Source organism: Ranitomeya variabilis, chromosome 6 (assembly GCF_051348905.1).
Source record: "Ranitomeya variabilis isolate aRanVar5 chromosome 6, aRanVar5.hap1, whole genome shotgun sequence".
Classification (NCBI taxonomy): domain Eukaryota; kingdom Metazoa; phylum Chordata; class Amphibia; order Anura; family Dendrobatidae; genus Ranitomeya; species Ranitomeya variabilis.
In genome coordinates, this window is record NC_135237.1 from 127071739 (window position 1) to 127085511 (window position 13773).

Genomic DNA, 13773 nt, shown 5'->3' on the forward strand with positions numbered 1-13773 from the left:
ATGGTCCTGTGTCCCCCAATGAGACGAAGGAGAAAGATGTGTAATTGCAATACTTCTCTGGGAAAAATACTTTATTTTCTGGAACAATTTCAAATGTGCCAATACTTTTGGCCATGACTGTATAATACAAGCTTGCATTAGCCTGTAGAAGTTCAGGTAACTTGAGCCAACCAATGGCCACACATCTGCTGTCTCCAGCGAAATCAAACTGACTTTACAAGGTTATTCCCATCTTCATAAATTCGGGGTGACAGGTAGTGCTTTCAAACACAAGCAAGTTTGCAATGTACCACTGATTAGAAGTTTCAGCTGTTCCTGAGCTATTAGCTTTTCAGCATGTTGTCTTGGGACCGACCAGCGCTGCTATACATGAGGAAATGTGCAGTGCTTTCAAGCTCTTTTATGTTGAGTGTTGAGCTTGTAAGCACTGTTTTTCAGCTGGCCAGGATCACTGGAGCACATGGCTACTTCCTAATCCCAGTTAGCTTTAGCACAACGCTTACAAGCTAGAAAGCAGCAGTGGTCGGTCTCCTGGGCAACAAGCTGTAAAGAAAAGTGCAGAATGGCTGCAAAATGTAGTAATCCGTGGATTACAAAAGTGCTTCTTTTTTCAAGAATGGACACTATTGATCTATGAAGATGGGATTGACCCTCTGCCATCACCGCCTGTAATGGCCGATAGCTTGTGACTGCTTTTTGTGGAGACTTTTGGTGATAGCCATATAGAGAGCGCTCACTATATCGCTGCATCATACAGCTCTATAACGGGAGATAAAGGAAAACTGTAAGTCAGCAAATAATAATAGGTAACATGGCGCAGCCCTGCTACTGCAGGTGGTCACACTGTCAGGCATTGCCCACTATGTAACGTCTCCTTGAGGGACTACTACAGCCCAACAGGTGAAACGGACTTCAGAAAAATGGCGAGGCCGGCGCACGGAAGTGACGCTCTGGAGACGGAAACGCAGAATTGCTCCGTGAGCAAAGGGGAGAGCAGTGCGCAGGCGCAGAGTGACAGCTGGGGGCCGCTCGGCGGGTAGTCTCACCGGTAAGTTATGGTGGTGTCAGGGGGTGGACCGAGGAGGGGGTGTGAGGCGGGCGCTCCTTAGTACCGGGAAGGCCGGGGTGACAGCTGCGTGCTGTATAACTGCGGGTGTCGGTGCCTCTCACAGCAGTGCTGTCTTCTCACCGCTCCGCGTTACACACTGAGGGCTGCCCGTGGCATCTGTCTGTGCTCACTCCGTAAGTAACTTCAGGTGTGGGGAGAGTCGCCCCAGACTCCCAAGGGCAGGTGCTTGTCATCCAAAAGACCTTGATGTTGCACTCTTAAAGGGATTGTCTAATGTTCAGAATGTTCTGTATTAAAGGGATTGCGCAGCCTAGAAAGTTGTTTTATTTGCAAACAGCTGAAGGCGAGCGACCGCTTCTCTCCGGCGTCTGAAGGCGAGCGACCGCTTCTCTCCGGCGTCTGAAGGCGAGCGACCGCTTCTCTCCGGCGTCTGAAGGCGAGCGACCGCTTCTCTCCGGCGTCTGAAGGCGAGCGACCGCTTCTCTCCGGCGTCTGAAGGCGAGCGACCGCTTCTCTCCGGCGTCTGAAGGCGAGCGACCGCTTCTCTCCGGCGTCTGAAGGCGAGCGACCGCTTCTCTCCGGCGTCTGAAGGCGAGCGACCGCTTCTCTCCGGCGTCTGAAGGCGAGCGACCGCTTCTCTCCGGCGTCTGAAGGCGAGCGACCGCTTCTCTCCGGCGTCTGAAGGCGAGCGACCGCTTCTCTCCGGCGTCTGAAGGCGAGCGACCGCTTCTCTCCGGCGTCTGAAGGCGAGCGACCGCTTCTCTCCGGCGTCTGAAGGCGAGCGACCGCTTCTCTCCGGCGTCTGAAGGCGAGCGACCGCTTCTCTCCGGCGTCTGAAGGCGAGCGACCGCTTCTCTCCGGCGTCTGAAGGCGAGCGACCGCTTCTCTCCGGCGTCTGAAGGCGAGCGACCGCTTCTCTCCGGCGTCTGAAGGCGAGCGACCGCTTCTCTCCGGCGTCTGAAGGCGAGCGACCGCTTCTCTCCGGCGTCTGAAGGCGAGCGACCGCTTCTCTCCGGCGTCTGAAGGCGAGCGACCGCTTCTCTCCGGCGTCTGAAGGCGAGCGACCGCTTCTCTCCGGCGTCTGAAGGCGAGCGACCGCTTCTCTCCGGCGTCTGAAGGCGAGCGACCGCTTCTCTCCGGCGTCTGAAGGCGAGCGACCGCTTCTCTCCGGCGTCTGAAGGCGAGCGACCGCTTCTCTCCGGCGTCTGAAGGCGAGCGACCGCTTCTCTCCGGCGTCTGAAGGCGAGCGACCGCTCGCTGCCCTCCGGCGTCTGAAGGGGAGCGACCGCTCGCTGCCCTCCGGCGTCTGAAGGGGAGCGACCGCTCGCTGCCCTCCGGCGTCTGAAGGCGAGCGACCGCTCGCTGCCCTCCGGCGTCTGAAGGCGAGCGACCGCTCGCCGCCCTCCGGCCATCTTCTGATGCTTCCCAGGTCATTGCTTTCTGCTCCCACCGCATCACACACGTAATGGCCGGTCAGACCCCTCGTGATTGGGGATTTCCCATGTATTTAGGTGGAACCATGTAACCGTTGGATCAGTGAGGAGCGTATCGCTATTGATTGGGGGTGGTCCCACTCCTCACACCTTTATCCTGTCCATTGTGGCATAAACCATCTGAAGTCAGTGGATGAAAACCTGTGTCCTCAGACCGCCACTGGTGGTTCAAAACCTTTTGTTGCATGTGCGCTGCTTAGGGAGTGAGAGCGATATTCGGGCTAAGTTTTTCCATGAGCAATCTATGCGGGTTTCAGGACAGAGACCCCATTTCATACTCTGACATATTAAAGCAAAGTGTAGGCACTCACTAAACTGTACGTTTTGAACCTTTGGATGTAGACAACAAACTGAAGGTTTCGTAGGTCATTGCGCACTTTGGATGACTTGAGCCTCCAGTTTGAAGATGGTGGTGATTGTCACGTTTTCAGAATTTGCAGTAAAATTCGGAAAGTTGTGTCTTACTGTTTTCTTTTTCATTTCCAGGTTGGGATAGCACAGTTTTATGCTAATCAGAAATCAGAGATTACATCAAGGATAAAACTGATAATCTGGAATCTGTGAAGAATGGCTGCAGATAAAGCCGGAGGTAAATTATTTTTTTTTTCGTACCTTCGAGTAGTTTACACGGTTACATGAGGTTGTTTTCTTTTGTTAAGAGAAGTACCGCTTTTGTGTACAGTTTAACCTTAAAGCAGCTCACAGACGTGCATTGATTTCCATACACTCACACTGAGACATTGCACTGCAGAAAGTGGCTGAGCCCCAACTCCGAGAGGGTCTCCTAAAAGTCTGAAACTTTGGACCTTCACCAAGTCAGTGACTGTGGTCATTCTGAAAATGCTACTTGGCCATTTAACCCCCTCCTTCCAGACTACTTGTCCATCGTCACCCATTGATTTGTGTGTACAGGGTGACCTGCTGTGTCCGCAGGTAATCACTCATGCCAATCACTGGGTGTGTCGGTCGCCTGCTCTTCATACTGAGCTTTTAGTTAATTGGTGTAAAGATCCTGTGCCGTTAATACACATGAGCACTCCTACAATGCAAACTGAAAATGGTAGGAAGCAATGAACCATGTGTGTCATTCCTTATGTAGATAAGTTATTTTCTTTATCGCTTCATTGGGGACATAGGTAACCATGGTTGTATGCTGCTGTCGCTAGGAGGCTGACACTATGCAGAAAAAAGGAAAATAGCTCCTCCACAGTATGCACCCACCGACTGGCACAAAGCTTAGTGTCAGTAGGAGGCAGACCTGGATCTGATCCATCTTTTTCTTTTCAGGTCACCTGTTGTGTTTTTATTAATCTTTTCCCATTTTTCTTCCAGGTTTTCCTTCTACAGGGTAATAGAGTGTTATTTCTCACCCTGTTTTCCCACAATTATGCAACACAGAGAGCAGTGTAGTGTCACCCACATCGCCCACTTTCGGACCCGCAAAGTAGGACCTTATCCCTTGTTAGCTTCAGGGTGATTCCGTGGCCGATCCATGTTTTTTCCCTACCCCACCCTTATCCTCGGAGTGGGCTGGGAGGAAGACGGGGGTCACCATTGGTGGCCTTTCCCCATCTTGTAATGGGTTGACACCATTTTCTGCCCTGACCAGATCTACAACGGTGGGGGAAAGAGGATTCTATATCCCAGTGACCCACATCCACCAGGGGGCTCCTGACATTGTTCTCAAGGGCGAAGAAGGATTCGAGACTCATTTTTGGGGTACCTCCCTGTCCTCCCCGTTGTCCTTTTTACAAACCTTCCGTGTCCTCCCTGTGGTACCTCCGTGCAGGCCCTGACGCAGCAGTTGCCGATGCACCGCGAGGTCCACCAGCTTTCTCTCAAAATTTAGTCTCTTTTTTGGCCTTCTCTCGGGGCAGCCACCATCTTGTTTTATAAGCCATGCCCCCTTCCAGCCGTTCAGCGCGCACCTTCTGGTGAGCGTGCTGTTCTTTATCCAATGAGAGAGCTTTCTCCTCCTCCCTCACTGGGTCACACCCCCGCCATGCGCGTCACTGTCTGCACGAGTTGTAATCACCTGCTTTTCAAGCCTATCACAGGGCCTCATCCTTCAGCCCAGTCCAAGCCTTCGGCGGGATGGCCAATCAGACGGGCGGCGGGACCCTCGCATGTACAGTACAGACCAAAAGTTTGGACACACCTTCTTATTTAAAGATTTTTCTGTATTTTCATGACTATGAAAATTGTACATTCACACTGTAGTCATCAAAACTATGAATTAACACATGTGGAATTAAATACTTAACAAAAAAGTGTGAAACAACTGAAATTATGTCTTATACTCTAGGTTCTTCAAAGTAGCCACCTTTTGCTTTGATGACTGATTTGCACACTCTTGGCATTCTCTTGATGAGCTTCAAGAGGTAGTCACCGGGAATGGTTTTCAATTCAGGTTTAATAAGTGGGATTTCTTGCCTCATAAATGAGGTTGGGTCCATCAGTTGTGTTGTGCAGAAGTCTGGTGGATACACAGCTGATGGTCCTACTGAATAAGACTGTTAGCTGCTTTTTTCTTGCCATAATACAAATTTTATGTAAAGAAAAACGAGTGGCCATCATTACTTTAAGAAATGAAAGTCAGTCAGTCAGTCCGAAAAATTGGGCAAACTTTGAAAGTGTCCCCAAGTGCAATGGCAAAAACCATCAAGTGCTACAAAGAAACTGGCTCACATGAGGACCGCCCCAGGCAAGGAAGACCAAGAGTCACCTCTGCTTCTGAGGTTAAGTTTATCCGAGTCACCAGCCTCAGAAATCGTAGGTTAACAGCAGCTGAGATTAAAGACCAGGTCAATGCCACACAGAGTTCTAGCAGCAGGCACATCTCTACAACAACTGTTAAGAGAAGACTTTGTGCAGCAGGCCTTCATGGTAAAATAGCTGCTAGGAAACCACTGCTAAGGACAGGCAACAAGCAGAAGAGACTTGTTTGGGCTAAAGAACAAAAGGAATGGACATTAGACCAGTGGAAATCTGTGCTTTGGTCTGATGAGTCCAAATTTGAGATCTTTGGTTCCAACCACCGTGTCTTTGTGCGTCGCAGAAAAGGTGAACGGATGGACTCTACATGCCTGGTTCCCACCATGAAGCATGGATGAGGAGGTGTGATGGTGTGGGGGTGCTTTGTTGGTGACACTGTCGGGGATTTATTCAAAATTGAAGGCATACTGAACCAGCATGGCTACCACAGCATCTTGCAGCGGCATGCTATTCCATCTGGTTTGCGTTTAGTTGGACCATCATTTATTTTTCAACAGGACAATGACCCCAAACACACCTCCAGGCTGTGTAAGGGCTATTTGACCAAGAAGGAGAGTGATTGATGGGGTGCTACGCCACATGACCTGGCCTCCACAGTCACCAGACCTGAACCCAATCGAGATGGTTTGGGGTGAGCTGGACCGCAGAGTGAAGGCAAAAGGGCCAACAAGTGCTAAGCATCTCCTTCAAGATTGTTGGAAGACCATTCCCGGTGACTACCTCTTGAAGCTCATCAAGAGAATGCCAAGAAAGTGCAAAGCAGTCATCAAAGCAAACTTTGAAGAACCTAGAATATAAGACATGATTTCAGTTGTTTCTCACTTTTTTGTTAAGTATATAATTCCACATGTGTCAATTCATAGTTATGATGCCTTCAGTGTGAATGTACAATTTTCATAGTCATGAAAATACAGAAAAATCTTTAAATGAGGTGTGTCCAAACTTTTGGTCTGTACTGTACGCTCCCCAACTCGTACAACTGTCAGCCTACCTACAAGGGCCAGTCCCTGTTTATTTCCCCACCTCCAGCTCTCATCAGACAGCCGGCACCCAGCTCTGCTTCGCATCACAGCCAGCGGATCCAGGGGACACAGCATGCAGCTACAACTGTACCATCTCTGATTTCATGACTGATCCTACCCTTTTTCTTTCTCCTCGGGATTAATCCTTCACAGTAGTACCTTCATTTAACCCCTTTCTGCCATCGGACGGAATAGTACGTCTGATGGCAGAACACCCGCTTTGATGTGGGCTCCGGCGGTAATCCCGCATCAAAGGCGGGTCATGTCAGCTGTTCAAAACAGCTGACATGTGCCCGCAATAGGCGCGGGTGGAATCGCGATCCACCCGCACCTATTAACTAGTTAAATGCCGCTGTCAAACTCTTGACAGCGGCATTTAACAAGCGCTTCCTGCCATCGGGCCGGACATACACTCATCGGTGACCCCCGTCACGTGATTGGAGGTCATCAGCGCGTTGGCATGACACCCACAAGTTTCCTTGAGACCTCTATGGATGTTGATGCCAGATTGCTATGAGCGCCACCCTGTGGTCAGCATTCATAGCAATGCTGTAATTCTACTACATAGGGGCGATCTGAGCATCGCCTCTATGTAGCAGAGCCAATCAAGTTGTGCCAGCTTCTAGTCTCTCATGGAGGCTATTGAAGCATGGCAACAGGAAAAAAAAATGTTTTTAAAAATATAAAAGTCCAAACCACCCCCCTTTCACCCCATTCAAAATAAAACAGTAAAAATAAAATCAAACCTTCACATATTTGGTATCGCCGCTTTCAGAATCGCCCCATCTGTCAATTAAAAAAAAAAAAAAGGATTAACGTGATCGACAAATGGCGTAACAATAAAAAAAATTCTAAACGCCAGAATTACATTTTTTGGTCACAACTTTGCATTAAAATGCAATAACGGGCGATCAAAAGATTGTATCTGCACCAAAACGGTATCATTAAAAACGTCAGCTCTGCACGCAAAAAATAAGCTCTCACACAAACCCAGATCACTAAAAATGGAGACGCCAAGGATATCGGAGAATGGAGCAATTTTTTTTTAACAAAGTTTGGTGGGTTTTTTTGCCACTTAGATAAAAAAAGAAGTTTGGTGTCTATGAACTCTTAATGATCTGGAGAATCATAATGGCAGGTCAGTTTTAGCATATAGTGAAAGTAGCAAAAAAGCCAAACAAAAAAAGTGTGGGATTGTACTTTTTTTTGCAATTTCACAGCACTTGAAATTTTTTCAAATTTTCTAGTACACTACATGGTAAAACCAATGGTGTCGTTCAAAAGTACAACTCGTCCCGAAAAAATAAAAAAGTTATGGCTCTGGGAAGGAGGGAAGCGAAAAACAAAAACGCAAAAAACGAAAATGCCCCTGGTCATGAAGGGTTTAAAGGAGTCTCCTGCCCTCACCTTTTCTATTATAATATTCTTCGTCTGTGCCCTCTGTAAAAATAAGTGGCTTCCAGGCTAGTGTTTAGCTAATTTTCCAGACTTGCAGCCTTTTCTATCATCCCCGCATCATAGGAGCTCCCTACTGCCCGGAACGAGAGCACACCCCCTCCCCAGGAGTGGGCTATTGCTAGGTCATGATCCGGTTTTTTTTTCTGACCTGACCACAGTGTCTCAGTCCTTGATCCATGTTCTAGGGCGCTTACCAACATGTCCAACGCCACCAGTTCCCCGAACGCCTCCCACGGTGGTTTTCATACACCTAAAAACATCACACTCAGAAGGGCAGAACAAGAACAACATCCAGGACGCTGGCCCACTCCAGCTCTTTGTCCAGTGCTCCGGGTCCCTCTAGATTCTTTAGGATGCCTTTATCTCATGCATCTTCCAAGGTGGCTTTGGGGTCCGACGCAGTTTCCTAGTCAGTCTCCGATCTTGAAGGGGACAGCACTCCAAGACTACAAGATACGATTGACAATTTTCATATGTCTGTTAATTAGACCCTTAATATTAGAGACGATGAGGTCTTCTCCCAGGGCCTCGCCGTCAAGAAGGAAAGACGTCTTTCCTGGACGTTTTCCAGCCACAAGGAATTTCAGCCAATCTTCGTCAAACATTGGGAACATCCAGAGAAGCCTTTCCTCTGTAGGAAACATCAGGATATTTACCTGGGTAGAACTCCTATGACAAGGTATTTTATTGGCAACACCTTCTGAGCACTAACTTACCTTGCAGCTCATATCGCGCACGCTGACAAATATTTTCTGATAGCGTCTTTGGACGCCGCCAGTTGCTCCGCTGTGGTTACCATCAATATCATTGCCATACGGAGGATTAGGATTCTTTGGCTGAGGGCCTGGAATCTGAATCCATCCTCCAACAAGTCCCTTACCAATCTCTCTTTCCAGGGTTCTAGGCTGTTTTAGGTCCAGGTTGGCCCAGATAATCTCAGACGCTACTGGCAGTAAGAGCACTTTCCTTCCTCAGCCTAACCCAAGACGCCCCTTCACCAGGGAGCGCTCTCCTGTTTTCTTCCTTTCTTCCCCTCCCGGGCCCTCCTCCTATCAGGACCTTTCTTCCGCCCACAGGGAGTTGAGAAGGCTGTCCTGCAAGCAGGGTGGATTTGATTTAAATCTAACTGATTTAAATCACGATTTAAATCACTAGTCAGTAAGGCTTGATTTAAATCAGTGATTTAAATCAAAGTTTCTACCTAAACTAGTTCTTGCTACTTTAACGTGCAAGTAGATGAAGATTTTTAGAATCACTTTTTATATTACTTTTTTCTCCCCAGTTTAATGGGTTAATCATTCATATTTGGACACCACTGTTCTGTTGTACTTAGGAAGGAGAAAAATAATCCTGACCTTAATAACAATTTAAATAGATTTATTCAACTGAAACAATAACTACATTACAGCATAAGTTATTTGCTTAAACAAACATCCATGTTTGTTAACTAATTTGGCTAAACAAAATATATATATATTTTAAGAAACTTAGACTGTCAGCCCAGCCGACACATGAAAAACTTAAATACTACTATCCCTGCTGTCCTCTGTAGCTCACTTGTCGTCATCTTCATCATCATCTTCTTCTTTGTTCCTATTCATTATCTGGAAAAGAAAAACAAGCTTTCCTGCTTTATTGGGTCCCAACCGATTTCTCAATTTAGAATGAATGAGTCCAAAGGAAGAGAATATTCTTTCAACGCCTGCAGAAGAAGCTACTGCTGTTAAAAGTGAAATCATTACTTGAACAGTCTCTAAATCCAAGCGCTTAAGTGACTTCCACCAGTTTACTGGTGTGACCTTCCTTAAAATATCTTCAGCAAACATATATTTCTTGAATGGTTCTCCCTTAGCTCTGAAGTTTATTATAGTTGGCATTAAAGATGGATGATTGCTGGATACCCATGTCATAGCTAACTCCTCTTCCTCAGCACTTAGGTTTTGACCCTGATATTGGATATTGACAATATTTGCCAAAAAATGAGCTGGAGTCAGTGCTTGTCCCATTCGTTTGTTTACTGCTTGTAATTTAATTCTGTCCATGTGTAGTTCTGTTTTTAAGTGTTCACTCAGTTTACTAGGGACGGGTTTACTAGGGACCGTTCATGTCAGACTAATTTGATCAGCTTCTATGAAGAGGTAAGTTCCGGACTGGACCAAGGGAACCCAGTGGACGTAGTATATATGGACTTTTCCAAAGCTTTTGATACGGTGCCACACAAAAGGTTGTTACATAAAATGAGAGTAATGGGGATAGGGGAAAATATGTGTAAGTGGGTTGAGAGCTGGCTCAGGGATAGGAAACAAAGGGTGGTTATTAATGGAGCACACTCGGACTGGGTCACGGTTAGCAGTAGGGTACCACAGGGGTCAGTATTGGGCCCTCTTCTTTTTAACATATTTATTAATGACCTTGTAGGGGGCATTCAGAGTAGAATTTCAATATTTGCAGATGACACTAAACTCTCAAAAAAATCAAAATACAAACTCAAAAGGCAGAAATATCCAAACTCAGCCAGAGGCATATGCATTATTGCCTCCCCATCAAATTTTGACCAATCAAATATAGACTGGTGGACAATATATATAGTTCTAGCAAAATGAGTAACTAGTACTCATAGACCACCATATCACAATTGCCATAAAATCAATAAAGTTTATTGGGAACAATTTAAAAACATTAATACAGAATATAAATTATTTCCAAAGAGGACCAATCCATATCCCAGATACAGTGGAAGTTTAATACCCAACCATGTTAGTATATTTGTAGGAAAGCATAAACTAATACATAATTCTACAAAAACATCCTTTAAGGTAATAACGTATCCAAATCCCGGATAATGAGAATTCAATGTAGAGCTAATAAAAATAAATCAGTGCTTACCCATGGTTTTTGTGTGCCACTGCCTGGGAACGCCCCGACGCGCGTTTCGCCCACGTGCTTTCTCAAGGGGACACACTCCCCTTGAGAAAGCACGTGGGCGAAACGCGCGTCGGGGCGTTCCCAGGCAGTGGCACACAAAAACCATGGGTAAGCACTGATTTATTTTTATTAGCTCTACATTGAATTCTCATCATCCGGGATTTGGATACGTTATTACCTTAAAGGATGTTTTTGTAGAATTATGTATTAGTTTATGCTTTCCTACAAATATACTAACATGGTTGGGTATTAAACTTCCACTGTATCTGGGATATGGATTGGTCCTCTTTGGAAATAATTTATATTCTGTATTAATGTTTTTAAATTGTTCCCAATAAACTTTATTGATTTTATGGCAATTGTGATATGGTGGTCTATGAGTACTAGTTACTCATTTTGCTAGAGCTGACACTAAACTCTGCAGGGTAATCAATACAGGGGAGGACAATTTTATATTACAGGATGATTTATGTAAACTAGAAGCTTGGGCTGATAAATGGCAAATGAGCTTTAATGGGGATAAATGTAAGGTCATGCACTTGGGTAGAAGTAATAAGATGTATAACTATGTGCTTAATTCTAAAACGCTGGGCAAAACCGTCAATGAAAAAGACCTGGGTGTATGGGTGGATGACAAACTCATATTCAGTGGCCAGTGTCAGGCAGCTGCTACAAAGGCAAATAAAATAATGGGATATATTAAAAGAGGCATAGATGCTCATGAGGAGAACATAATTTTACCTCTATACAAGTCACTAGTTCGACCACACTTAGAATACTGTGCACAGTTCTGGTCTCCGGTGTATAAGAAAGACATAGCTGAACTGGAGCGGGTGCAGAGAAGAGCGACCAAGGTTATTAGAGGACTGGGGGGTCTGCAATACCAAGATAGGTTATTACACTTGGAGCTATTTAGTTTGGAAAAACGAAGACTAAGGGGTGATCTTATTTTAATGTATAAATATATGAGGGGACAGTACAAAGACCTTTCTGATGATCTTTTTAATCATAGACCTGAGACAGGGACAAGGGGGCATCCTCTACGTCTGGAGGAAAGAAGGTTTAAGCATAATAACAGACGCGGATTCTTTACTGTAAGAGCAGTGAGACTATGGAACTCTCTGCCGTATGATGTTGTAATGAGTGATTCATTAATTAAATTTAAGAGGGGACTGGATACCTTTCTGGAAAAGTATAATGTTACAGGGTATATACACTAGATTCCTTGATAAGGCGTTGATCCAGGGAACTAGTCTGATTGCCGTATGTGGAGTCGGGAAGGAATTTTTTTCCCCATGGTGGAGTTACTCTTTGCCACATGATCAACATGTTAGGGCATGTTAGGTTAGGCTATGGGTTGAACTAGATGGACTTACAGTCTTCCTTCAACCTTAATAACTATGTAACTATGTAAGTTCCTTCCAAATTTCAACAGCATCCGCAATAAAACAGCTATTTTTCTGTATTTTGTTTAAAGCTTGAGAGATGGGTTTCAGGAAGCTCAGCATATGTTCAACATTTCTCTTAAGCCCAATGTTGAGGATTTTGGCCGTGACAGTGCCATCTATTTTATCTCGATTTTCTTCACAAAGTGTCATCAGAATAGGCCAGTTTTTGATATACTGCTCAAAACAGTCCACCACAGAGTTCCATCTAACATCTTGTGGGAGTGTTAGCTTGGTTCCACCCATCCTTTTCAGAGCTGCTGCAGCAAAATGATTATTACGGAAGTATTTAGCAATTTCAACAACATTAGCCTTTATTTCTGGAACACTTAAGTCTTTGGCTAAGAGGTGCAGCAAATGAGCACTGCAACCATATGTTATTAGCAGCTTTGTATTCCCTCCCTGCTCTTCTAAATCTCTTCTCATCTTGGATACGTTTGCAGCATTGTCAGTGACCAAACTGCGTACTAGACATTTTAATTTTTGTTCACATGTCGTTATAGCTTTTACTGCCACTTCTTGTAAGTATTCTGCTGTGTGTGCATTTCCTGACGTATCAGTTGTTTGTGCAAGGAAGACTTTACCTTCTTCTGTTGTTATACAAGCACATACAATAGGATCATTGTGGACATTACTCCACCCATCAATACTTAGGTTAACAATTTTACCCTCCAGAGCTGTTGCACATTGCTCCATTTCTCTGTCATACACTTAATAAAGCAGTTTCCCTGCAACATCAGCTCTGCTGGGTGGACTGTATCCTGGTCTCAGTGACTGAACCATATTAATGAAATGTGGGTTCTCAGTCAGACGGAAAGAAGAGTTCATTGCATAAATAAACTGGGCAATTTTTTCATCAATCAACTCTTTTTCTAATCTGCTAGTTCTTATCACAAACCTATCTATGGTGGTTCCAGGAGGTAAAGGTTTTTTCTTCCTTTTGGGTGATGGTGATATGTGGCTGTGGGTGTCTGATGATGATGCTGCTGCTAATGGAGCACTATCCTGGATGGATAACTCTGAAACTGTAGAACAGGATGATGGTGATCTTGGAGGTGGATAGTTTCCAGAATCCATGAATTCCCCTAAACAAAAAAGTCAATGCTGTTATTTTATTGTTTATACAATTTCTGCTTATTGTACACAACACATCACTGCCCCAAAAGAAATATTTGTTTTTCTTCATAACTGTACCAAATGACAGTAACATGCAGTAATAATAAGAAATATAATTTTTCTCACACATGACAGTTCAGCCTTTAGAAATAGGATTCAATAAAAATGTTTACCAACCTGAAGATCCTGCCTGTTCAGAAGTGTTTCTTTGGTCATCTTCATCACCGCACTTCTCATGATGTTGCCTCATTCGCGCCACCAGGCCTTGCATCTCTTTGTTGCATCGTTTGCATTTTGCACGCATGCCTGCCTTACCGATAGGCGAAGGAGCTTCATTAAAATATTCCCAAACTTGGTCTCTTTTACGGCCTGCTGCCATTATAAGGAAAGAATGTAATAAACCTCAGATCGTACACACAAACAGATCCAGACTTGTCTGTCTGTGGCTATGCTGCAGTATTGTGCTCAAA

General features: G+C 45.2%; 1 protein-coding gene across 4 annotated transcripts in view; it reads left to right on the plus strand.

The window, feature by feature from the left end:
- The first annotated feature begins 890 nt into the window (after positions 1-890).
- CNOT10 (CCR4-NOT transcription complex subunit 10) overlaps positions 891-13773 on the plus strand; it is a 136052-nt gene continuing 123169 nt past the window's right edge. The window contains exons 1-2 of one of the 4 annotated variants that reach the window (XM_077268972.1): positions 891-1048; positions 3049-3151. In XM_077268972.1, the coding sequence (XP_077125087.1) occupies positions 3130-3151 (22 nt within the window). In that variant the 5' untranslated portion in view covers positions 891-1048; positions 3049-3129. Of the gene's footprint in view, positions 1243-3048; positions 3152-13773 lie in introns of all 4 variants that reach the window. The other 3 variants (XM_077268974.1, XM_077268973.1, XM_077268975.1) reach the window with 3 other exon arrangements.